At 45.6% G+C, this 27019-nt stretch overlaps 1 protein-coding gene across 3 annotated transcripts in view; it reads left to right on the top strand.

The window, feature by feature from the left end:
* Positions 1-27019, top strand: part of Ank3 (ankyrin 3) — a 317856-nt gene that overhangs the window by 100495 nt on the left and 190342 nt on the right. Inside the window, exons 2-7 of one of the 3 annotated variants that reach the window (XM_032888731.1) lie at positions 1940-2041; positions 2480-2578; positions 2756-2854; positions 11390-11488; positions 17329-17514; positions 19381-19479. In XM_032888731.1, coding sequence (XP_032744622.1) covers positions 1940-2041; positions 2480-2578; positions 2756-2854; positions 11390-11488; positions 17329-17514; positions 19381-19479 — 684 coding nt within the window. Of the gene's footprint in view, positions 1-1939; positions 2042-2479; positions 2579-2755; positions 2855-11389; positions 11489-17308; positions 17515-18195; positions 18220-19380; positions 19480-27019 lie in introns of those variants that run through there. The other 2 variants (XM_032888730.1, XM_032888729.1) reach the window with 2 other exon arrangements.

Below are 27019 nucleotides of genomic sequence, written 5' to 3'. Positions count from 1 at the left end.
TGTACATCCAGATTGTCCTTAGTTAAAGGGAAATAAGAAGATGGACATCACACACAGGGTCTCTTCCTTGCATGTGGCAACCCAAGAGGGCCCAAGATTGACAACCTCCTTAAGGTTATAGTTTTGAAATAAGTTTTCTTTATTGGCAGCTGTTTTTTCTGAGGGGGGAGGTGGTGGCCCTCTGGATGGACGGCAGTTCTGGGAACATGTTTAGTCATCACAAAGGGGTGTCAGTGACACAGAGCACCAAAGGTGGTGTGACTGGACATTGAGCAGAGTGGGCCCCACAGAAGGGCCACTCAAATCAAAACGTTACTAGTGCTGTGACTTCTAAGAAGATGGCATAGAAGGGATATTCTCAAAGAGAGACGCTTACTGTGACATAGAGGAGGGTGATAGGGACCCTGGCGGGGGTGGGAGGTGGCCTCTCCTTGGGAGTCCCTAACAAATCAATGCTTACCTATCTGCACCCCAGAACCAATGACCCTTTGGCAGGTGGGAACTTCCTTCACCTTGCCTACCGCACCAAGCTTGAATGGGTGCTCCTGAAAGACCACCATGTTGGTGGCTTTCCAGACTCGTGGTTCCTTATCTGACCCTGCTTGTTCCAGAAGGGCTTATGGTTCTGTGAGGAGAAAGGATGGGTATTTGAAAGCCCATGCTTGTGTGTCATGAGTGCCCAGCATTAGGTGGAATGGATGTGTTTGTTGGGAGCCCCAAGGGCCCTTGAAGGAGATGGTCCCTATGCGGTTAGGAGACATAGTCTTCGAAGAAGCCTTTTCATGCATGGTTGTGTTTTAAACTGGTGGGGAGATGTTTCTAGATGCAGTTTTAGGAAAACCTGCTCTGGCTTGCAGTGCCCTGGACAGGCTCTCTCTACACTTTTCAGGCCCATCTTTTCTTTCTTTTTTTTTTTTTTTTTTTTTCCGAGCTGGGATCAAACCAGGGGCCTTGCGCTTGCTAGGCAAGCGCTCTACCACTGAGCTAAATCCCCAACCCCAGGCCCATCTTTTCTATCCACCACTATGCTGTCCTCTTTCGCTGCTGGGAAGCTTCCCAGCCTCTGTTGATGTTAGAAATAGGTAGCGTTCAGAGCCACAAATTTTCAGAGATGCATAAGATGTCCGTCTTGGTTTTTGTTGTGTTTAGATGTTGGGTGCCGCTCCTGAGAGAGTTCTCCAGGCTACAGCCTCAACTTAGCTTGAAAACATGTAGGAAGTTCACGACTTGGCTGCATGGTTTTCATATGGAAAAAACATGCCCTTAATATGGGGTGGGGTCCCGTTAGCCTCATGGGGGGAAGTTAGCAACTGAAAACTTAGCAGCCCGCTGAGGCAGTGTGAGAATAGGAAATGTGCCCTTGGCTTAGGGAAGACCGGCCATGAGGAATCTGTGAATATGGAATCTGTGGTGAATTTCTGGTACGGAGCAGCTGGGTTTTTATAATGTGTTGATGGAGCAGTTTCCCCGGGGATTGTATATTGATTTAAGGTGGTCACGTTTCATGAGAAATTACCAATCTCAATGCAGAATAAGTTGGGATATCTCCAAATGTATAAATTGGTGTGCTTGGACCTTTTTTAATGAGTATGTGTGAGCGTTTGCCTGCATGTTAGTCTGTGTTTGTTTCATGTGTTTCTGGTGCCCACAGAGGCCAGAAGAAGGCATTGGATCCCCTAAAACTGTTACAGATGGTGGTGAAGCCACCTTGCGGGTGCTGAGAATCAAACCTGGGTCCTCTGCAAGGACAGCCAGTGCTCTTAATTTGTGGGCCAAAGAGTTTGCCCTATTCCTCTTGACTTATTAGAAAAATGTTATCATGTTTTCATACAAAACAGTCCAATGCTTTCCTCTTGTTTTGTACCATTGGCCGGGTACCTGTCCGCGGGCACGTTAGCCAGCTTTGTCACCACAGTGCTTTCTCTTCTTTTCTTCCTAGTCGGATGCCAATGCAAGTTACTTGAGAGCAGCTCGGGCGGGGCACCTGGAAAAGGCCCTTGACTACATCAAAAATGGAGTGGACGTCAACATCTGTAACCAGGTCGGTTGTGGTTATTGTTCTGGTTTGGTATTTTCGTTAAAACTCTCAAATTTCTTTTTTTTGGAGCTGGGGACCGAACCCGGGGCCTTGCGCTTGCTAGGCAAGCGCTCTACCGCTGAGCTAAATCCCCAATCCCTCAAATTTCTTAAGGCTAGTGTTAGCTATCAACAGGCTCTTCCTCCACTTGACAGGAGGTTGGTTTTGTTGTTAAATGTTGTTTGCCCAACCTTGTCCGATTAGTCTCCGTCAAAGGGATGCCATGCAGTGACTAACAGCTGATAGTAACAGGCCACCCTCCCTAGTTTCAACATTTTAGTTCCACTCCACATTCCCGTGCTGCACACACAAGGGGGATTCTGGTAGGGCATTAACTGAGGAGTATGTGGCAGGCTGGTGAGAACCCTGTTTTCAGTTCACTCTTCTTTCTCTTGCCCTCAGAATGGGTTGAATGCGCTCCATCTTGCTTCCAAAGAAGGCCATGTGGAAGTGGTCTCTGAGCTGCTGCAGAGGGAAGCTAACGTCGATGCAGCCACAAAGGTCAGTGTCATGGGCTTGGTGCCTTTGGTGACACTTGTCCCGTTCTGTAAAGGGTCAACTCTCCATTAGAAGAAGGGCGCCATTCCCGTGAGCTGCTCATCCCCTTCGTCACCTGTGCGTCTCGGAGGCACTGAACAATGGGCTGTGAGCTCATGTGTCTTCCCTCTCATTTCACAGAAAGGAAACACAGCCTTACACATCGCATCCTTGGCTGGACAAGCGGAAGTGGTCAAGGTCTTGGTTACGAACGGAGCGAACGTCAACGCACAGTCTCAGGTGAACTTAACAACCGTATTGCAAAGCACTTTGCCTGTTATTTACCAATAAGACCTATGCACCAAGCGTTTGCTTGAGTTACACGTCAGCTAAAGGCATGTCCCTGGCAGGCCTCTTTTATCAAGTAGTTGTCAGAGTTCCTAGAGTTTAAAATGTTTCAAATATTTGTGCTGAATATAAGTCCTCCTGTCACTTAGGGCATTGACAGTCATATGAAGTCCTAGAAAAAGCCCCATAGACTACCTACTATCTTAATCTTAGTCTTTGAATCTAAAAATAAATTAGCTTTTGAATGTACTTTACTGGTTTAAAATTCAGGTACTCATCATCCAATCATTGACATGAGTGTAGTGTCCATCAAAGGCCGTGCAGCAAAATAGACATCTTGTAAAGCTGCAGTGTCCATAAAGGACTGTTGTAGATATTTTTAATTCCAATCCAGGGTTTCTTCTACTCCACCTTTGACCATTAAGTTCCCGGATAAAAGACACACACACAGCCTTTATATCTACAATAAGCCTTAATCAGCACTAGAGCTGGACAGACATCTAACCTCTATGCTATTTAAATCTATTTCCTATCGACAACCCCAAGTTACTTACTATGTTTTTTATCTGGCCTGCTCTGAACTCCAACTGGTCAACCCTCAGGGCCATGCTTTCTTGACTCCTAGTCTTTGTCTCCTCCTCCTTCTCCTCCTCCTCCTCCTCCTCTCCCTCCTCTTCCCCCTCCTCCTCCTTCCCCTCCTCTTCCCCTCCTCTTCCTCTTCCTCCTCCTCCTCCTCTTCCTCCTCCTCCTCCTCTTCCTCTTCCTCCTCCTCCTACCTCCTCCCCCTCCCTTCTCCCCTTCCTCCCCCTCCTCTTCCCCCTCCTCTTCCCCCCTTCCTCTTTCCCTTCTTCATCCTCTTCCCCTCCTCTTTCTCCTCCTCTTCCTCCTCTTCCCCCTCCCTCCTCTTTCCCCCTCCTCTTCCCCCTCCCCCCTCCTCTTCCTCCTCCTCCTCCTCCTCCTCCCCTCCCCTTCCTCCTCTTCCTCCCTTTTCCTCCTTCCTCCTCTTCCTCCTCTTCCCCCCTCCCTCTTCCCTTCCTCTTCCTTCCTCCTCTTCCTCTCTCCCCTCCTCTTCCCCCTCCTCTTCCCTCCTCCTTCCCCAACTCTTCCTCCTCTTCCTCCTCCTCCTCCTCCTCCCCCTCCCTCCCTCTTCCTCCTCCTCCTCCTCCCTCCTCCCCTCTCCTCCTCTTCCCTTCCTCCTCTTTTCCTCTTCTTCCTCCTCTTCCCTCCTCTTCCCCTCCTCTTCCCTCCTCTTCCCCTCCTCTTCCCCACCTCTTCCCCTCCTCTTCCTCCTCCTTCCCTGACTCTTCCTCCTCTTCTTCCTCCCCCTCCTTCTCCTCCTCTTCCTCTTTTACCTAAACTTCTTCATGGTTCTCTGATCCCAAGCTCAAGAACCCTAAACCTGGCCTATATTTCTTCTGCCCAGCTATTGGCTGATGGCATCTTGATTCACCAATCAGAAATAACTTGGGGGACAAGGTCTCACTTGTGGTCTGTGTGGGGACTGTCTCACCTCTAGCTCAACCTGGCCTTGTGCCCCCACCCACCCCTACACTTAGCATTACAATACATAACAACAGACCAAACTTAGCACAGGACAGTCTCTTTTGTCCCATTTCTAGTTGAAGCATCTCTCTCATGTCAGTGGCTCTCCCTGGGTGAAAGGCATTGAACATACTGACCACAGAACAAACCTGTGATTTAGCCAAAAATGAAGAACTTAGTGAAGTTGGGAAAGGTGATATCAGGGGACCATGAAGCCCGTGGTTATAATGTGACATTGGGATTCTCCAGCAACCTTGGAATCAGAATCATGGGAAGTATTACAGTGGGTGTTTGATGATGAATAATCTGAAAACCAAAAGATTAAGTGAAAAAAAGTGAGATATTTGAATTCTCAAGTGTTCCTTGCGAAATTGATGCTGTGTGGAATTGAAAGCCACAAGGGAAGTGGTGTCTTCCTTTTATTGCAAAAACTCAACCTTGTAACCCCACTCCCACCCTCACACAAAATCACATTTCAATTAGTCTTAAACCCCGATACCCTGTGCATGTCTGGCAAGAACTCTGCGGATGAGCGCTGGCCACTGGCCCTTTATTCAGTCTTTCTTTGCGTTCTGAAAACATCTCATGATTATTGTCAGTTTTAAAAGTCTGCCTTTGACCTTTGAGAAAACGTCTCAACACAGTTGTAAAAAATAAATTTAAAGCTGTGTGGTGGGGCACATGCCTTTAATCTACCAGCACTCAGGAGGCAGAGGAGAGTGGATATATCTGTGAATTTGAGGCCAGCCTGGTCTGCAGAGGGAGTTCTAGGACACCCAAGACTACACAGAGAAACCCTATCTTGAAGACAAAGAACAAACAACACAAAATAAAATAGAACAAAATGAAAACATTAGACTTATTTATCACGTTTGTGTGTGTGTGTGTGTGTGTGTGTATGTATGTGTGTGTGTGTGTGTTTGTGTGTGTGTGTGTGTTTGCTCTCTGGTAGAGGCCAAAGGATAACTTGGGGGAGTCAGATCTCTCCCTTCACCCTGGAGGTCCTGAAGCTTAAACTCCAGTCATCAGCCTTGGAGGTAATTGTTTCACTCAGTCTTCCAATGACCCAAAGCACACTTTATTTTTTATTTAGTTACCCCATGGCCTTTTGGTCTCTCTGTTAAATGTGCTTGGCTCATTGTCTTTGAGTATCTTTGGCTGATGAATCTCTTCCACGTGAGACACTGCAGATTCACGATGACTAACAGTCTCAGTGTGAAAGCTTTGGCCCTAGTGACCATCAACGTCAGAGAAGTCAACACACTCCGCTCCCAACTGCAGCTCACAACTCGATCATTCACTCCCCTTTCTTGTTACTTCCTGGATCTGGGCTCTTGTTCCATTGTCTGTGAGAAGTATGCTTTGAATAATAAAATGCTTTTCCAGAAAGGAACAATATAAAATTAAAGTTTAGCAGATACACTCTCAGATATTAGCCGACTACGAAAGAAAACGGAAAACGTGTGCTTTAAATATTTTCTTTTGGTTATGCTTATTTTCGTGGGCGGCGAGGCCACGTGTGAGCTAGCAGTGCACACACATGCTAGTCAGATGACAACTGGCCAAGTCAGTACTTTCCTCCCACCATGTGGGGCCCAGGGATCCAACTCAGGTTGTCAGGATTGACAGCGAACACTTTTACCTGCTGAGCCATCTTAAGGGCCTACGTCACATCGCCTCAGTTTTGTCCACTGAAAAACAGTGAGCGGTAATCACGGAGCCATGAGATAGCAGGACGAGCCTTGAATCCGTTTCCAATCAGAACATCTCCTTCAGACCTTGCACACATTCCTGATTATGTCTGAGGGCAGCCGTGGCTATAAACCTGCCTGCCGTCAGTAAGTGGGAAAGCCGTGGTTGAGATGAATGAAGCCCAAATCCGTTTTAATTTCAATTTATACACGTTCCACACTGATGAGGCCGTAAGAGAAAGAACGGAGCCTGTGAAGTCCCTCTCCTCGCAGCTGTGCCTGGGGATCCCTGTCACACACACACACACACACACACACACACACACACACACACACACACACACACACACACACTTCCTCTTCCATCTAGAAACCTGGCCTCACGTGCCTCCTGAGCCGTGCTGTGACCAGAAGGAACAGTGAGGTGACCGTGCTTCAGAACCAGAAGTTCGTGCAACTCTAAGGCAGGAATTTTACATAGACCAAAAGGCAACAGTAGCCTGGAAGACGGCGCTGTAGCTCAATGGGCAGAGCACTTGCTAAGCATGCGCAGAGCCCCGTGTTGCATCATGTAAACTGTGCATGGCGATTCGTGGTTCTGATCCCAGCATTTGGGAAGTAGAGGCAGAAGGATCAGAAGTTCAAGGTCGTCTTTGTTAATACAGCAAGTGCAAGGCCAGCGCGGACTATATAAAACTCTGTCTTAACATAAATAGAATGCTTCTTTAAGTGGAGATTTTATTCATGGACTAACACATAAAACATGGAAATGTTCACACTCAAGAGAGATAGATCACTGTGCAGGAACACGCCTGTAATCTCAGCACATGGGATCATGAGTTCTAGATTGGGGAGGGAGGTGGGGAGGATGGTAGGTCTCTAAGTGAGATTTCACCTAGAAACTCTTTCTTCAATTGTAAAAAATAGTTAAGAAAATACTGGTGAGGTGATTCAGTCATAAAGGTACCTCCTGCTGAAGGTGAGGACCTCAGTTCAACCCCAGGACCCTCATGGTCGAAAGAGAGAACTTGCCTCTTACAATTGTCCCTCAACCTTCACCCATACACACACAAGTGTGAGCACATGTATGTGTGCACACACACACTAATAGTAATATGAATATTTCCTTACAATCTTTAAAAAGAAATAGTTAAGAATCCCTTCCCCCTTCCTTGATTCCTTTTCATTTATTTATTTTTATCCAGAATGCTGTCCTCTCCAGGCCTTGAACCTTAATAACGCAAGCCAGCATTTAGATCCTGTTCTTGTGCATTTGGGCATTATAAATACAAGATTAGGGTTTTTACTTTATTCTGGTTGCGAGCTTAGCTTTTCCTGACTGAGCCATCTCTCCAGCCCTACGTTTTATTTTGTTGTTGTTTAGAGGGATTTTGTTTGCTTGTTTACTTTTAATGAGTTTTGGTCATTACCTTCATCTCTTGTCTTAACAATTCTTTAATTCTTTAGTAAAAGACTTTATATTCCCATAACCTCTTTGCTATACCTTAGGGGGAAAAAATGGATCATGGAGATGACTCAGCAGGGAAAGGGTCAGATTCTCAGCACCTACATAAAAGCCAGGCTGGAATGATTGCCAGCCTGGAATCCCAGCACACAGAAGGGGTGGCATTAAATCCCCAGAACAAGCTGGTTAACTAGGCTAGCCTAGTTATACACACACACACACACACACAAATACACACATACATATACAAACACACACACATACAAAGACACACATACACACACAAATACACACATACATATACAAACACACACACATACAAAGACACACATACACACACATATACACACATACATAAATGTAGGCACACACACGCACATGCACGCACAAATACACATATACAAACACATACACAAAGACACACATACACACACATATACACACATAAACACATACGCAGACATGCTCACACACACACACACACACACACACACACACACACACACACATGCACACCATTGGATAACCGAATTGTAATTGTAAAGAACTCATTTCTTTTTAATCCCTTAGTGTTTTGCACTCGGTGTAACAGTAATACACTATGTTTACCACTTAAGACAAAGAAACTGCTCAGGTAAAATCTCGACTTTCCTTGTCTTCCTTGATTGCATCCAAAGGCATAGCTGACTGTGTTTATACAGGCAGCGTCTGTCTCTGGTAGTATTTTGGCTATGGCTATGTTTTGAACAAACAAGTTTTCTTACTTGTTTTAACAAAGGGCAAAATACCGCAAGTCAAATGTCATCTTTCGGGTACCCTTGAGGGTTTACCCCTCATCCAGATGTCCTCTGTGTTAGAAGAACCAGATTCTCACAGTCAGCGAGGTAGGTCTAGACGCCCTCTGACTTTTGACCTTTAATCTGACTTTCACAGAACTTAGTGTTACACAGGCTTCGGTGAAATACTTTACTGTGTGTTGCAATTGGCCGTGACGAGGAACGCATAGGAAGGGACGCCCCTCAGACATGAGGTAGTTTTGTGGACTTTGGTTGGTTGTTTTCTTTTATTTATTTATTTTTTTGTTTTTTGTTTTTCTTTTCCTCTGCCTGGCTGGGTCTCCACACTCGGCAAAGTTCTTAGTCTGAAGATTTACATGCGTCTAATAGCCCCACTGTAAACACTGAGAGAAGGTATTGAAGACAGTAGATAAAATCAGATTTTTAATAATACACTGACTGTGTCTTAAGCTGCCCTTCCCTGGGGAACCTCAAGCTACTGTTGCCACAGAGAAGAAAATGTAAATTGACTCCAGTCTCTTCCTGTCTTAACGGGCTCTGTTTTGATGGTTTCCTAATTTTTTAAGTGAATACGAAAATGGAGAAGAAACATCTTTCTCAAATCTGGCCATTCCCAGGGTCCCAGTGCCTTCTCACCAACAAGTGTGATGGTTATAGGCTGCCCCATGGTAATACCATGAATTGTGGGAGGCGCCTTATGCCTCTGGGCTAGTCTAGTGGCAAGATTTTTTTTTAGTCAGTCTCTTCAAAAGATATTTGTAGATTCTTTATTGATAGATAGTATGTATATTATATAATTGGGCTTATTTGGATTAAGAGAGCAAAAGAAGTTTCCGAAGAGTTTATTGGCTTTGGGTTGGAGACACGAGAACAGAAGGCTAAAGAGGAACAGAAAGTTCTGGAAAGTTGATGATTGGAATAGAGGGCGGGAGAACCTCATCAGAGCTAAAGAGTAAGGAGAGCCCTTTGATGACATCCCTTGAGGTTGCTGATGGGGACTGGGGAAGAACACAGTTCAGGAGAGAATATTAAAAGCTAAGCAAAGACTGCTTGTCCACAGGTCTATGCTGTCATCAGAGAGGCGCAGGCCCATTTATCTCAGTGTCCAGCCAAGGCAAATCCCAGCTGCTAACCTCAAGGTTATCATTAAGCAGAAGAAAATTAGAAAGAGCCAACGGTACCCCTCCAATGTCCTGCTTCCTCTTACCAGACCCTGTTAGCATTCCTTCTAGACTCCGCCCAACAGTTACCTGGCAACAGCCGGGTACACCTGGCTTGCTATAAAACACAACAGACCCTACCCCCATACTCTCCACCACCTCCCAAGAATGCCGTCAAATACAGATCTGTAATGGGTCATCCATTGATTACATTAGAGCTCATGATCCAACCTCTTCCCAAGGTCCTCTGAATATTTAAGTAGGAACCAAGTCTTCAAGCATAATCCCTGAGGGGGCATGTGGTACTGAAACTGGAACATTCTTGTAAGTGAGGGAAGCACAAAAACATTTCATCAGCATGGATAGCAGAGAATGAGACCCTTCAGGGCTACACACTGCGTGACCTCATTCATATGAAATGTCTGACGTAAACCAAGCCACAGACACAGGACAGAGACAGGTGGTTGCCAAGGTTATAAAAAAAGCAGATGTGGAAAATTGGTACCAACCGGTGCAGGGTGAGGGATTAGTAGGCAGCATCTCTCAGTGGTTCTTGCCCGGCAAGTCTCCCGTCCCAGTTCTGTGAGCACATAACCCCCACTTGAACTGTATATTTCACGAGTTTTGTGGAATGAGAATTCAGTATCAATAAACATATTTTTAGAAATCAAAAAAAAAATGTGAACAGGAATATGACTTTTGGAAAAGACCAATTTCTCTGGTCTTAGTCCTAGAAAGGCAAGAAGCCCTGTTTTAGTTAGGGTTTACTGGTGTGAGCAGACACCATGACCAATGCAAGTCTTAGAAATAGGACAACATTTCATTGGGGCTGGCTTACAGGTTCAGAGGTTCAGTCCATTATCATCAAGGTGGGAGCATGGCAGCATCCAGGCAGACATGGTGCAGGAGGAGCTGAGAGTTCTACATCTTCATCTGAAGGCTGCTAGCAGAAGCCTGGCTTTCAGGCAGCTAGGATGAGGGTCTTAAGACAGTGACACACCTGCTCCGATAAGGCCTCACCTTCTAATAATGCCACTCCCCAGGCCGAGCATATACAAACCATCATAACCCTTAAACCAAAACAGGAGCCAGGCACAGTGGGATTACAACCTGTGACCTCAGCACTCTGGAGGTAAAGGATGGAAAGTTTAAGGCTAGCCTCTGCTATACGGTAGATTGTAGGCCAACCTAGGGTATATGAGACCTTGTCTCCAAAGAAAAGGAAGCAGGGACGTAGTTGTGGGAAGCAGTTATGCCCCACCACACTGTTCTGCATGTGAGTCCTTCTCTGATCTGTGAAATAACATCTGTCATCTGTTTGAAGTAATTTGAAGTTAAAACAATTCCCTTCCCAAGCTGGAACTCTCTGAAATGCCTGCTTTCATATGAAAACATACACCTTTGTTTGCAAAATGAATGCAAGAAAAATCTGATCGATGCTTGGAAGATAACAGCTGAATCCATTTTCCTCTATATCCTGCAGCAGCTAGTCAAACATTTCATTCACTGTAGTACCTCAAACGTGGTTGACGATACACAAGTCTGCTTGTTCACAGTGCATAAATTGCTAGAAGTTTCTTTAAGACTATTGACTGTGAATACTAGCTCTACCCTTCTGTGACAAGCCGTCTAATTGTGATTATGATCATGAATTACATACGCTTAAACAATGACCATGGTACGGGGCTACTGCTCGTGGTTCTCTAATGACTATAAACGTTTGCAAAGAAGGATCATCGAAGTCATTTTATGCGAGCACTCCTCGGAACGTGCATGTTTGGCCCCAGCTCAGCTGGAGCAACTGACAGGACTCTTGTATTCTTCTTTTGCAGAATGGCTTCACGCCGCTGTATATGGCGGCCCAGGAGAACCACCTGGAAGTCGTCAGGTTTCTTCTGGACAATGGTGCCAGCCAAAGCCTGGCTACAGAGGTGAGGCAACTTCCGTTCTACCATAGCTGCATAGCTGAGCACATGTGTTCAAAAGGCTTTCATGTGAGCCTAGAGCTAAGAATTTTCTCACTAGGCTTTCAACCACTGCTGTTGGGTGTTTAACGTGTTGACTTTTTTTTTTTTTATGAGATGCCCTAGAAACTCTATTTTTAACCTTTGAAAAGTCTCTCATTGTACAGATATTCTTTATCTGCTCAAGTTCCTGGACTACCCTATAATTAAGCTACCGTTTTAATTCTTAGTGTATTTTATTAATAATAATTTTTACTTCTTAATAATCTCGCCTCCAAGGCAACCATTTAGTGAATATTAACCATAAATGTGGTTTTTTCTAGATTAGTGTTAAGCTAATTAAAATAATTGAATACATATATATATATACACACACACATATATATATGAAGTTAACTAACTAATTATACTTAATCCATACTTCCAAATAAGACTATTATACACATTTTACTACCCAATAACAGTGGTATTTGTTGGGGGGAATGTCTTCTACAGTCTTTAATAAAAAAATTACTTTTAAAATGAAAATGATTTAAGCCTCTGGTACTGTTTTAGGAAATGTAGATTTTTTTTAATCTGTCAATGGACACTGTCATCACTGATCAAACATGTCCCTCAAATTTTGTTTGCCAATAGTAAAGAACTGTGCCTTACACATGCTTCAGTTTTAATTCAGTAGTGAACTCTAGTAGATAGTCGGTTAGCTCGCCACAAAGCCACCACTCCGGCCAGGAGGCTGGCACGACCTCTAAGTGATGCAGGAAGGAAGGGTATGCGAGACTGGATGTTTCTCACCCAGTCTTTGACTTTATGCCTTCCTGAAAGCCCAGCAAATGAACAAAGAGACAGTTCATATAGAAGATGGCCAGTGGGACATGAATTCTTATCGGGTAGAAAAGGAGATTCAGTCTTTGGGCCTTGAGTTTAAACCGGAAAGGTAGTGGAGAGGAAATGAGCTATCCTACAACATTGTTGCAACCGATAAGCAGGCCCAAGGTGCTGAGCACCTGATGACCTCCAAAAAGTTAATGACTTTGTCATTTGAGGAAAAGACTTTCTGCTACAGATAAAGAATATAGAAATAGTATCCAGGACTGTTAGTGGAACTCACAGTAACAGTTTCTAAAAACTGAACCAGGCCTAAGTATGCACCCATGGAGCACTCATCAGTAAATGTTGGTGTGCCCTTCTGACGGTATGCTACCCAGCATTATCGAGAATGAGAAAGACCATGTGTACTGATGGAGCGATAATGTCCACAGCGGGCATCTTCTTATCACTGCCTCGAACCTCACTTCGGACCCTTCCCTTCTGTCTGGGATTTCATCCTGAGAATCTATTGTCTATCTGAGACTATTCTAAAGTCTAGTTAAGGAATGGTTACTTTGAGCTGCAGAGATGGCTAAGTGGTTAATATCCCTGGCCTGCTCTTTCAGAAGAACTGGGTAATATTCCCAGCACCCACAAGGTGACTCACAATTATCTATAACTCCAGTTTCAGGGGGATCTGATGCCCCCTACTGACTTTTGTGGGCACTGCATGCACATGGTAGATAATACATATACAAACAGAGTAGACATTACACGTAAATTTAAAAGCAATATATCTTTTTCAAAAAAACAATAAGGGTGTAGTAAGTGTTATCGTTTAGTAATTTAACTTCGTTTTAGTTTTTTTTTCTTTTTTTTTTTTCTTTCTGTGATTAAAGACCGTGGCCAAAAACAATGTAAGGGGAACAGAGTATACTTCACCTAATACATACAGTCCATCATAGAGGAAAGTCAGGGCAGGAACCTGGAGGCAGGAACTGAGTCAGAGGCCATGGAAGAAAGCGGACAGCTGGCTTACTCCCCAGGGCTTGCTCAGCCTACTTCCTTATACAACCCAGCCCACCAGCCCAGGGTGGTACCATCCACAATAGGCTGGGCCCTCCCACCAATCACTAACCAAGAAGATGCTCGCACAGACTTGTCCATAGGTCAACCTGACGAAGGCACTTCTCAGTGGAGCCTTCTCGTCTCTCAGATGACGTTCGCTTGTGTCAACTTGACAAAGGAAACCTAACCAACACACATTTTATATTATTGTTTATAGGGTTTTTTTTAATGTTACAGCAGGGTTTATTAAGATTAAATTAGTGAGAATAGTTATAAAAAAGCAAACACTAGAATTTCCATATCTTTGCACGAAGAAGCATGATTACAGGACTAAGAATATCTCAAATTAGAGGTCCTGTCTCCATGGCAAGCAAGCCTGCTCTGTGCAGGAGAGCTGGACAAAGCAACGTGAAGCAACCGAAAAGGCACTTGTGTGCCGTGACGCCCAGTTAAATAGAGTATGAGCACACATTTGGAGTTCAGTCAGGGGACTTATCTGCCTTTGGGCAAACAGCTGACTACTGCGCAAGGCTCTTTCCTACTAGGCCATTTTTTAGTTTTATGGAGCAGGCAGTAGAGGAGAGACCCCTATATTTTTGTAATTGTTTTATTATAGATAAGTACCCTGTCGCTGTCTTCAGACACACCAGAAGAGGGCATCAGATCTCATTACACATGGTTGTGAGCCACCATGTGGTTGCTGGGATTTGAACTCAGGACCTCTGGAAGAGCAGTCAGCGCTCTTAACCACTGAGCCATCTCTCCAGCCCAACCCCTATCTTTTAATACAAGTCACGCCCATGTCTTTATGTGGGTTGCTCTCACAGTCTACATAGATAAGATCTGATTCGCCACAGACAGCCGGTCCTTCAGGTGACTACTTTCTTCCTATCCTTTTAGTATTGGAGACCCAAAGAAAATCAATACAAGTAAACTCTTTTGCTCGTAAGCCATTCAAAATGGAGTGTTGCTTCCCAATTAGCTATTCTTTTAGCGCCCTTTAGACAGAGCTCTCTGTAGGAAGGGCAGCTGAAGGCTACGTTAAATAGCAGATTTTTAAACAGGATTTTATAATTACTAAGGGACGGGACGGGCCCAATTTCTTTTCCTCTTTTCTCTTCTTGGCATCCAATTCGGGGCCGGACGCCATGCCAAACACCCACTCCACTGCTGAGCCACCCCTCAAGGGTTTGAGGTGGCTGTGCCCAGGAAGCGGTCTTCTCATTTCTGCGCTAGGCATATGTTGCTCCCTTGTGCGTTTTGCCAGATGAGGTGAACTTAGCTTGTTTCGCCACGAGCAATCGTTAAACCCTTGGTGCCCATCACTCCTACCACGTGACGGTGATGCTGTAGCCAATACCCACAAGGGCCAAGCTCCGCCCCCAAGAAGTCCTTTCTGACTTGACTTCTCTTAAGAAATCAAGCAAAACCAGGGCTGCAAAGTTTAGCAATTAACACCTCAAATCGGGGGTAGGGGGGCTGCCGGGTCCTTAATTGGCTTGCTCTAGAAGCGTGTTCTTATTGGTCCTAATCGGATTATCTGCTGTGCGTTTTCTAGTGCCTGAGCTCTGTGGTTCACAGTTCCGTACCAGTGAAGGCGGAACTCTTTGTTATGGTTCAAAGCAGACCTAGGCTGTCAATGCTACTCTGACCCCGCTTCAAGGTTTTCAACGGGGTGCAGAGTTGACGCTCCACACGGATTTTCTGTAATCACATGCACCTACAAAAAAAATGCATGGGGTTCCTGGAGAGAGCACACAATAGTAGCGTGCTTGCCGGGCATGCGCTGGACCTCAAGTTTAACTCACCTGTACTGTTTCGATCACAAATTGCAATGAAAAGAAAAAGTCTAAATTTTCTCTAGAGATAATGCTTGGTTCGTCTATCATATCTTTGTATAGATGATGTACTGGGATGTTTATGAAAATGACTCTTGCATTGACCCTCGTATATATAATGAGTAATCATATATATATGCACATATACATTAATGTATATAAAATCTTGTATTAAAAGATTAAGAAGTAAGCTTTTGAATTATATTATGCTGTATTCTACACTCCATGTGTATAAGGGTGAAGTTATGATTTTATCTTGCTGTTATCTTGGTTCAGTCCTGCTTGGTGTCTCACTAAAAATTATAGAAGAATCCTTTTCCTTCTTATTTTCTTGGGTAGCATAATTGAGAGAAATGAGTAGCCAGATCCTACAGAAGGGAGTGGAGGTGGGAACCAAATAAGGGAGGAGAGAGAGGCCATCTCCTTGCCTCCTGATTTGATAATGGAATCACAAGAAAGTTCTATCTCCAGAAGGGAGAGAGCAAGTAGGAATTCCCGCACACACCCTCCATTAGTGGTGAAACTCGTGGATGGGATCTACACAGGAAGAAACCAGAATTCCTACACAGAATTGTCCCTGACAGTCCTTGTCTGGTACTGTGCAATCCTTGAATATAAACATGGCGGCGTGTACCCAGTCCAGTGAGGATGGAGGCTTTTATCAATTTTCCTGCAAAGGAGCGAATGACAAATGTCTTCGTTAGCTTTCAGATACCCAGGTCCCTCCTGGGCCTTGCTGATGCTCTACTGACACATTTGCACCAGAGGACTACAGAAATAACCATGACCACAGTAAAAAATAAATAAATAAGAAAGCTTGCCCATCTATTCACCAGTAAAAGTCATTTTTAGCATTTCCTTAGATATATAAAAATGAAGCCGTGGCAGAAGTGCCTCGTACGACATTGTTGGGGTGTTTCCTCCTGTGTTTGTTTTGTTTTTTCCTCTGCTCAACAACACTCCACCAGGCGAGATTTAATGAAGCTCTGTGGAATCTATAACTGTCTCTCGTTGGTCACGTCCCAGGGAGCCTCAGATCATATACACACAATGTACAGAATATGCATTACCTCCGGAGAGATTCTGAAATCCCATTTCAGTGAACTTCCGGAAGCACAGGCACCCTCAGTTCAGCCGTGGGGAACACTGGGACGTAATGGACAAAGAGTCCATGTGTCACACAGAAGGCTTACCACGTGTGGGGATCTGTCACCTTGGCCTGGCTCTGTAGTCGTAGCATGTTGTGTAGACCAGAATTGTGGAAGAATACATTTCTAATGTTCTTGCCATGAGAATATTAGGCATTTGAAATGGCAAGTGTGCTTAGTGACTTAATTTTGAGATTCCATTGTATTCGTAAGTCACATCCTTTCCTCCCTGTAAATACACACAGTTGAGATAACTGTTAAAGTCAGAGACCCTGTAATTGCTGTGTGATCACCCTCACTGCTTAGAGAGGCCAAGAGCCTCTCACACAGGCCTTTCTAAATACAGTGACGTCCACACTCTCTCCCAGACATAGGCTACGTCATGGGTCCTCACCCCATCTTTAGCATATCAGGAAGTTTACAACTCATTTAAAGTTTCCTTTGAAAGCTTTGCCTAGATCGAAGTTAGCAACACTATTTCACGAGATTGCTTTATGTATACTGACATTTGAACATCATTTCTGTTGACATAGCTAGCACCTTTCCATATTTTTAATTCTTTCCAATTAGTGTGTAATTAGTAGCCTTGGATAGGAAAAAAAGTTCACAAACAGAAACTTCTTGGTTTTTTTTTTTTAACTTGAGTATGTACACATGTGTTATTATAGAAGTAACTAAGTAATGGGTATGATGTGCTTAGTGGTTTTAAAATCTGCTAAACCCTAAGTAAACACTGGTCCTTGGCCATCCCTGGTTTGATCCTGGAATCCTAAGAATATACCTACTTGGCTGATCTTTATAGTTGATATATTTTCAGTTTAATTTTTTTTTCCGGAGCTGGGGACCGAACCCAGGGTCTTGCGGTTGCTAGGCAAGAGTTCTACCACTGAGCTAAATCCCCAACCCCTACTTGGCTGATCTTGACACATCCTTCTGTCTGCAGGACGGCTTCACGCCATTGGCCGTGGCTCTGCAACAAGGTCACGACCAAGTCGTGTCCCTCCTGCTCGAGAATGACACGAAGGGAAAAGTGCGCCTCCCAGCCCTCCACATCGCGGCCCGGAAAGACGACACCAAAGCGGCAGCTCTGCTCCTACAGAACGACACCAATGCAGACATAGAGTCAAAGGTAGGGCCCAGATCACACCAGCCTTACACATCCCTGTCTCAAGTCACGTGGGCAACCTTCGGGAACACCCGGTCTCCCTCCTGGCCAACTTGTGCCAAAAGAAATAGGGCATCACTAAAAGGGATGAGAACACATTTCCCCGTGCCAGCCGCCTCTGTCACCCCCGCCTCAGCCTGAGAAGCCAGAGAATGCTGTCCGTGCTGTGTCGTCCTATGCATGCCGAAAGGGAGGCACCTTCCAAGGAAAAGGATTTCCATGCTTCCACAGTTTCCTCCCTTCCCGTTTCAGGAAGGGGGGGACATATTAAACAGTGCAGCTCAAACATGAGAAGCACGCTACAAAATGCTAGCGAGCGTGTGTACAAACTTCCAAGCGGTTGACCGCCATCGCTATGGTGATAGGCAGGGTAGCCAGGGTTGTTGAGCTGTGGAGAGCATGCCTCATGGGAAAGAGCCACAGCCATAGACGCCTGTAGTCTTGCTTGGAAGCCAGTAGGGGGGCAAACGGGGCAACGGACTAAGTCTCTGTGTAGCCGTTCTTTGTGGAGTCTAGCTTTCTTCCTGCACCCGACCCCCTTCCATCTTCATCCCGTAGCTGCCATGAGCTTCCTGCCGTCCACGTCACCGAGTGAACTAACCGTTCATTTTTTCCTCCTCTTTGCCTCCCAATGTGTTAACCTAGATGGTGGTGAATAGAGCAACTGAGGTATATAATATATATATCTATATGTATCTGTCTCCGTTTTTGTTTTTTTTGTTCTTTCGGGATCCGCTTCGACGCTTTTCCATTTCCTAGGTTTGCTGCCTCATCCCCCACCCCCACCCCTCCTTCTTTGCATTGCCTTCCGTAGGCTAGAATCCTGCTTCACCCATCCCCTGGCCCCGAAGGAGCATGTGCGAGAGCAGTCAGCAGGTTTAATTGCCAGGGCTTTCTGCAGCTGACCTCCGGCATTGGGAAGGAAGGTTTAGGACTCCTCGAAAATACCCATGAGTATTGTGACAGAGACGAAGGGCTCTGACACTTCTGATGCTTATCGGCTGTACCTAAAGCTGCAGACACCCCTGTCGCTCCACTCCTCCCGGACTCGGTCTTTAGGGTTCTGCATGACACTTAACCCTCTGCGGTGTCAGCAACAGGAGAGTTTCTCAGAACAGTGCAACCTGACCCACCTTCCATGAGAGGCAGTGACGGCTAGCATGGCTACGAAGCTCGCTAACGAACTAGACACGCATCACCTCCTTTAGGTTCCGATTTGGCGGGGGGATGGGGGAGACGAATTGCTGCATGTTTGACTTGGTTTTTTTATTTAAGGAAACAAAATGACCATGGCAGAAAAGTAGCCATAAAATTGTGTCGCTGAGCAGGGAGGTGCTAATAGAACAGATGACCATCTTGGTTCTTTGTAGAACACGTTCTTCCTTGGTGTTAAAAATCACCTTATGGGACTAATACCTCTGCCCACCCCCAAATTGCTTCAGTCCTTAAGACTGACATTTACTGTTGGTTCACCTGAATTGTTGCATAAGCCAATTGAATTCACTTTCAAGAGTCTCCAAGGCCAGTTTTTCTTTTACCTGCCTAAAACGATAGTTGGAGCCACACAGCTGTGAACTAGAAGGGTTTTTGATGTTGGCCTCTGCACAGTTCTGCTAGTGGATTCCTTAAATTCATCAGTCTCCATCCCTGGGATTGTCCCCTCTGCTTGTAAGTGTGGGTTTCCTTAGAAACCCTACAAACCGTTGACCCCGGCCAAGGCCTAGCACAGACCGGAATGTGGACCCCAGCATATTTTGCTCCCTCATTTTTATCTGAGCATAGGAAGAGCTAGAAGGGACCAACCAACCATTTGTCATGTTTTCTTCACAGAGTGGCTTCACCCCGCTCCACATAGCTGCCCACTACGGGAATATCAATGTGGCCACGTTGCTGTTAAACCGAGCGGCTGCCGTGGACTTCACCGCACGGGTGAGTACGTGGCAAAGGGCCGAATCTTCAAGGGATCTCAAATGGCTTTGATAGGTAGTATGGCCTTCCAGCCACTGAGAAATCAGACTTGTTACCTTATCTGGCATACATCTCGTTATTATATAAGGATGCTTGTTTCCTAAAAAAAGGGAAGGTAAACAAAGATTGGGAGTGTATGTCAATGGGATGGATCACAGATAATACTCTTATACTGAAAATACATGTAAGTAATTGTAAGTCCAACAGCCCGGAACTGTATGCAGTTGTCCGTGTGAGCTATTCTAGAAGTGTGAGAGATTATTCGGTTGCATGGGTATGGGAGTGTCCTGACCCTGTCAAAGAAGCTATTGGCAATTGATAGTGCCTAGAGGAAGAAGAGGCATTTTTCTCTGACATTTGCAGCCATGAAGGGTTATCTGTGTTCCAGTGGATGACCCCAGACCTATGTGCAAGGTCGCACTAATTTGACTCAATGTGATATTTTTAAAGGAGCCAGGGACTAAGTTGGTGGAGGGACATATTAGAGGGTCCAAGTAAAGTTGGAGAGAGGATATCGGAGGGTGGTTATGATCATGACCCATTGTGTACATGTGTGGAATTCTCTGCGTGTTGTAAGTTCAATATTTGTAAGACGAGTTCGTTGAAGCGACGAAAGGAAACATCAACTCACTGTCGTGTCACAGAAAGTTCAGGACAGAACGCCATCACCACGGCACCCCCACATCTGACCACCACAGCCTCTAAGGCATTATCTTTGAAGCAAGCGCATCTTCTAGAAAGATGGGTGGAGGTGAGATGGGCCAGGCTGTGTGGCACTAAAAGTAAAATGATCTTTGAAATCATTGGTAGTTGGGCAGGACTAGACCAAGCATCTTATCTCCAGATGAAAAGCTGAATTCACCCCTAGTTAAACATGCAAGGTAGGCTTAGCCCTGATCTTGGAGCCAGTGGTTAAGAGGAAGCAGGATTTTGGACTCAAAGAACTAAGTTGTATCATCTCCCTTATCTTATGGCAGTTGGCCAGCCCTCTTACAGCTCCTTAGTTCTAAAGAAAAACTCACAAGCACTCAGGTGGCACTGTGGTGGATAGTCACTGTGGCCATCCATGTATTGAAAAGCTTTGCTGGTTTGAGTGGCGAGAGAGAACTACTTCTCATTTGGAAATCTTCTAGTACCTCCATTTAGCTCCAAGTCCACCTTTGACTTTCAGAAGGGCAACCTCGGAGCTCTTCCATTAAGCCTGCATTAGCACTGAAGTCCAGAGTTGGCCTTCTGGGTTTGTCTGTATAATTCACAGTGTAGTCAAAACCTAAGGTCTTGCCTTAGGGTTTCTATTCCTGCACAAAACACCATGACCAAGAAGCAAGTTGGGGAGGAAAGGGTTTATTCAGCTCACACTTCCACATTGCTGTTCATCACCAAAGGAAGTCAGGACTGGAACTCAAGCAGGTCAGGAAGGAGGAGCTGATGCAGAGACCATGGAGGGATGCTGCTTACTGGCTTGCTTCCCCTGGCTTGCTCAGCTTGCTCTCTTATAGAACCCAAGACCACTAGGCCAGGGATGGCACCGCCCACAATGGGCCCTCCCATTCTCAATCACTAATTGAGAAAATGCCTTACAGCTGGGTCTCATGGCAGCATTTCCTCAAGGGAGGCTCCTTTCTCTGTGATACATCCAGCTTGTATCAAGTTGACACACAGAACCAGCCAGCACAGGTCTTTTAGTTAAGACATTTGGAAAGTCCATGTCTGGATGTCTTTGAAGCTGGCCTCTGCCCTTATTGAGAAAGTGCCAGTTGCTGCTGAGAATAAGTTCAGATTTGAGGGGATGCTGAAGCGAGCAAAGAGAGAGTGACACTATTGTCACACTCCTTTCGGCAGTTCGAGCGTGTCCATTTCCCTCCCAACAATGACTGCACTCTCATGATGAGCGCTGATCCTTTGTTGATTAAAGGTCAATGGAAACCTCAGACCTGTGCATGTTTAACCTCGCCTGCATCACCCAGAAGTGATGTAAAACAAGATGTCAACTTGTGTTGCCATAAAACATACCCATTTGCTGCTTTTTCGCTAGATCCAAAGATCATCCACCCCTAGCCTGCCCCAGTTGACAAGGCCTCTCAACACTGTGTGGGTCAGGCTGAAGTGCAGTTGGGTCATATTTTAGGCATAGGAGCCTTATGCTCTTCAGCCTCTGCTTCTCTTTGCGGGTGGTGATGGATGACTGACTGCCTTTAGGGTGTCAGAGGAGACTTTTTAGAAGAAGCTTGCCCATCTTACATTCTAAATTCCCAGTAACTCCATCATCAGCAATCTGTCATTTGCACTAGGGTAGGCCTCTCCCTACCTATACCTATTATTTTTACCGCAACACCAAGGCATATTTGGTCATGGTTTCTCTCTGGAAAGAAGCAGGTTAGCTTTGCAATTAGCGTCGCATTCACGCTGCTCAGGACAATGAAGGCTTCGGAAGCTGGTTGGTTTCATGTGCTAAGAACCAGCTGCAAATTATAACCACGAGCCACAGAGTTGAGAACCAGGTGTGGATGGTGGCGTAGGAGACATTTAGGGTAAACTACCAAACAGCAGAAAGCAGCCTTTGTCTTTCGGGAGGGGAGGTGTGGGGTTCCACGTGCTTACCGTGCCTGGGTATGAAGGAGGACTGAACTGTTGAAGATTTAGGTGGGCGGCGGTGGCAGTGCTGTGGGCTGGGGAAGGACATAGAGAGTGGATACTAACCAGCCAAAGTCAGATGAGTAGGAACCAGGATAGCAACTGCAGGTGTAGGTGTTTCTGAAACCGACGGTGGGGAGACACAAACCAGTATGACCAAGGGGAGCCAAATGGAGCCTCCCCGAGCCACTCTGACACCCAGTGGGCAAGACAACGCCATATTTCATCATCACATTCCCCGGACTTGCATCCTAACAGTTTTGATCTTCGCATTGTGACCTTGCCCTGTATTGATCAAGTGCCCCAGCGGACACCTTCAGTATGTCTTCTTGTATTATCTACGCAGTTAACCGGCACCATCCCCAGGTCCCCTATAGAACTGTTAAATGCTGCAGTGCGAGTGAGAGCTCTCTGCAGCCTGAACTGAGTCAGCTGTGACAGCTCTGAGGCCTTGCCTGACCCTCATTCTCATTGCAAATCCTCCCCCTCTTGGGGAAGGGAATATAACTGAAACACCTCAGCGGTCCTACCGATTGTCATTCCAGGAAGGAGCACTTACAGGCTGGGGTGAGCAGAGGTCGAGTCACATCGGGTGGATGTTTGTTAAGTCCCTCCTGTTGACTGAAGGGGACTCACCTGTCCTCCTGCTTAGCATTTCCTAGTCTGACCCCTGAAAGGATTAGAGGGTTTGTTCTAGAAGATTCCAGGTGGCTTACGGATGAAAACAGACAGAGCAGGTCTAGAAGGATGGAGCTGAAAGGCAAGTGTTTGTTGGCAGGTGGCTGCGATGAATTGGGGAAAGACCTAATATAACATATAGATTTCAAACCTTTAATATATGTTCCCATGGGGGCTGGAGAGATGGCTCAGTGGTTAAGAGCACCGACTGCTCTTCCAGAGGTCCTGAGTTCAAATCCCAGCAACCACATGGTGGCTCACAACCATCTGTAAAGAGATCCGATGCCCTCTTCTGGTGTGTCTGAACACAGCTATAGTGTACTTATATATAATAAATGAATAAATCTTTTAAAAAAATATGTTCCCATGTATACATGGAATATATCGAGGAGTATAAATATTTCTATTTTACACACTTTATTGATTCGATGCCTTAACAATTTCATGCCTACCTATATACCTACACATACATATAATGCATTGTGATATTCTCAGTAAACATCGGTATCTAAGGATCTCTGGGGCCTTCTGAATCGGAGTCCTGGTTATAAAGACCGACGCTGGTATAGCTGTGTCATGTGACAGATCTACTTTTCGTTCCTTTGAGAACCCTTGGAACCCAAGCGAGAAGGGAGAGCTGCTGAATCATGCCCTTGCTGCCTGAGCCATTCACGAGTCTGGCTAATTTTAATTTTCAACTGAATGCAAAAATGTATATTCTTTGGGCTGAGCATGGTAGCACAGTAAACAGACCGATCTCTGTAAGTCTGAGGCCACTGCAATCTACATGAGCAGTTCCAAGCCCGTCTGGGCTATACAGTAGGACCCTTAACATTTCATGCCCTACCTTTCAAGAACATTCCAGGTGCTCAACATGTGCCTATAGCACGAAGCTTGTGTAGTACATGCGTGCCACTGATATGTAACACGTTGGGACTGTCAGAGAAGATGAAATGAATTCGACCTCGTTCTCACCCCTCCCCAACCCACCCCCCACATCCCAGGCCTGCCTTCCCTATGGTGGCACAGTGACCTCTGAATGTCACCTGCCTCTCAGGAAAGGTGTTTGCTCCCTGCCCTGTAGGTTTCCGATCCTCACGAGTCTTTGAGCATCCTATTAGCCCTGTTTTGTGCACCTCGAAACCCTGTTTGGCATCTACATTGTGCAGTGTCTACAGAGACCACTGATATCTGTAGCTTCCCAGACGTCGCTCCACACGGACCTCTGGGCTGTTGACTTTGACATGAGCTTCATCCTCTGAGCCTTCCAGGGCAGACCTCACAATGCACAGTGAATACACTTCTTACAGCCTCAGCTCTTGGAAGATAAAAAGCCATGTAGTTCAGAAAACCACTCCTCGCTGTTCCGAAAACAAGAAGGAAGGGTGTTTGTGTGACCAGAGAGTCCTTTGTCTCCCTGCCAAGACCAGGCACCCTTGGCATACCAACGGAGTCACCAGAAGGCTCTGCAGCGTTCCATTTAACCGGAGGGCTGTCTCTAAGTGTGAACACCATCAACAAGCCTCCCTGTTTCCCTCCCTTTCTCTCAGGTAGAACTTATGGTAACAGTGATTTAAAAGCTATGATTAAGGGTTGGGATTTAGCTCAGTGGTAGAGCACTTGCCTAGTAAGCACAAGGCCCTGGGTTCAGTCCCCAGCTCAAAAAAAAAAAAAAAAAAAAAAAAAAGCTATGATTAATTAGGCATGTAATAAATTCCCACTTCCATGTTAGCCTTTCACACTTAATATCTCAATTATATGTGAGGACCGAAATGTGACAAAATACACTAACGGCTCCCCCCATAGCCTGCTTTGCATACAGGCGATTTTTAATTCCTCAAGGTCAAATCTGTGTCTTCTTGCACACTGCGGAGTCCACAGGGTTGAGAGCTCAGCACCTGGCCCTGGGAGAGACTGAGTCTGAGGTTACAGAGTTCAAAAGGGAACGACACCACTCAGGGATTCCCTGCCTGTAATGTATGGGATCTCGTTCTCAAGCCTGGTTTTTTCCCAGCTCACCAAACTCTCATTGCTTTGGTCTGAAATGTGTTTAGACTTATAAGCTGCTCCTCACCCAAGCTATACCGAGGAAGGAGCGACACCACGAGAGTCAGCGGAATCCCCCAAGCCATTCACCAACCCCAAGTGGTGAATGTCGGCTGCTGAAGGATGAGGAGGAACTCTGAACTTCTCTCAGCTCCCATGTGGAGATGGCCCTGGGAGACAGGGCAGCCAAGCCGTGGGGGTTCAGGGTGTTAGCATCAGGACCTCACACTCAGGATGTGAGAGCACAGTCTAGGCAACTTTCAGAGGGTGTGTAGAGGGACACCAGCATGCCCCAATTAAGATGAGTATGGCTGGAGCTGGCTCAGCGGCTAAGAACACTGACTACTCCTCCAAAGGTCCTGAGTTCAATTTCCAGCAACTACAGGGTGTCTTATAACTGTCTATAATGGGATCTGATGCCCTTTTCTGTCATACAGGCATACATGCAAATAGAGCACTCATATACATACATACATACATACATACATACATACATACATACATACATACTTAAGAGTGTGGCTGAACCCCTAATTGACTATTTTATAGAGTCAGAATTAATGAGACTAGACTTTGGTTTCTGTAACAGAATCTTTACATGCACAGGTTTAAAATGTGTCTCCCTCGAATTTCAGTTCATTTGTAAATCAAATAAAAGGAATTTAAAAAAAACCACACACACCTATAGCTTCTATTTATCAGCATTTTATCCTTATAGACCTACCTGTTCTGGAAATTGGTTTATCTCCAAATGCAAGCTCTACCACATCAAAGGTTAAAGAAAATAAAAACAGAAAATGAAGATGAGGATTTGAGAATGTTGGTAAAAGGATATGAGTTAAAGGATATGGTTGCTTTACATAGTCCCTGCACCCACCACACTCTTTTTTTTATTGGATATTTTCTTTACTTATATTTCAAATGTTATCCCCTTTCCTGGTTTCCCCTCCAGAAACCCACTATCCCATCTTCCCTCCTCCTGCTTCCATAAGGGTGCTTCCCCACCCACCTACCCGCTCTGACATTCCCCTACACTGAAACATCAAGCCTACAGAACCAAGGGCCTCTCTTCCCATTGATGCTGGACAAGGCCATCCTCTGCTACATATGTGGCTGCAGTCATGGGTCCTCCCATGTGTACTCTTTGGTTGGTGGTTTAGTCCAGGGGAGCTCTGGGGGTCTGGTTGGTTGATATTGTTGTTCTTCTTATGGGGTTGCAAACCCCTTCAGCTCTTCTCTAACTCCTCCATTGGGGATCCCATTCTCAGTCCAATGGTTGGCTTGAGCATCCGCCTCTGTATTTGTCAGGCTCTGGCAGAGCCTCTCAGGAGACAACTATATCAGGCTCCTGTCAGCATTCACCTCTTGGCATTTGCAATAGTGACTTGGGTTTGGTGACTGCATGTGAGATGAATCCCCATGTCTGGCAGTCTCTGCATGGCCTTCAGTCCCTGCTCCACACTTTGTCCCCATATTTCCTCCTGTGAGGATTTTGTTCCCGCTTCTAAGAAGGACTGAAGCATCCACACTTTACTCTTCCTTCTTCTTGAGCTTCATGTGGTCTGTGGATTGTGTCTTGGGTATTCCGATCTTTTGGGCTAATATCCACTTATCAGTGAGTGCATACCACGTGTGTTCTTTTGTGATTGGGTTCCACCATACTCTTGTTGCCATGGTCACAATACCATTTCTATCTTGGAAGGGACAAAATAAGTGAGTGTTTACAAGGTGGGAAGAGGAATCCACCCTTGTGTAGATTACTCTTCCAACTTGTGTGCCATGTTAACATTTTTCTAAAGTCCACCCTCTTGGAGAATCTCCTGCATGTTTTCTTTGAAGAAATGTATGTGCCTTAGACCCACTCTTACCCATGAGCTACGTTGCTCTCCTTCTGTGTGGTGTGGGATTCACTTGTTCTTTATCTAAAGAGGTGAGCGTCATGGTAGCACGCAACGTGAAGCAGAGAAAGGGGACACACAGGACCTCGGCAGACAGCGTTGCTTCACCGAGGCACTGGTCACTGACACGGTCTGGAGCAGCTCCCTTCATCCCCTGACCTATTTTACTTTTGGAGGCAAAGGTTCACTATGGATTCCACTATGGCTTCCTTCAAACTTGTGATTCTCCTGCCTTAGCTTCCCAA

Source organism: Rattus rattus, chromosome 18 (genome assembly GCF_011064425.1).
Source record: "Rattus rattus isolate New Zealand chromosome 18, Rrattus_CSIRO_v1, whole genome shotgun sequence".
NCBI classification, from domain to species: domain Eukaryota; kingdom Metazoa; phylum Chordata; class Mammalia; order Rodentia; family Muridae; genus Rattus; species Rattus rattus.
The sequence above is the reverse complement of the archived record's forward strand: the minus strand, read 5'-3'. Positions and strand labels throughout refer to the sequence as shown.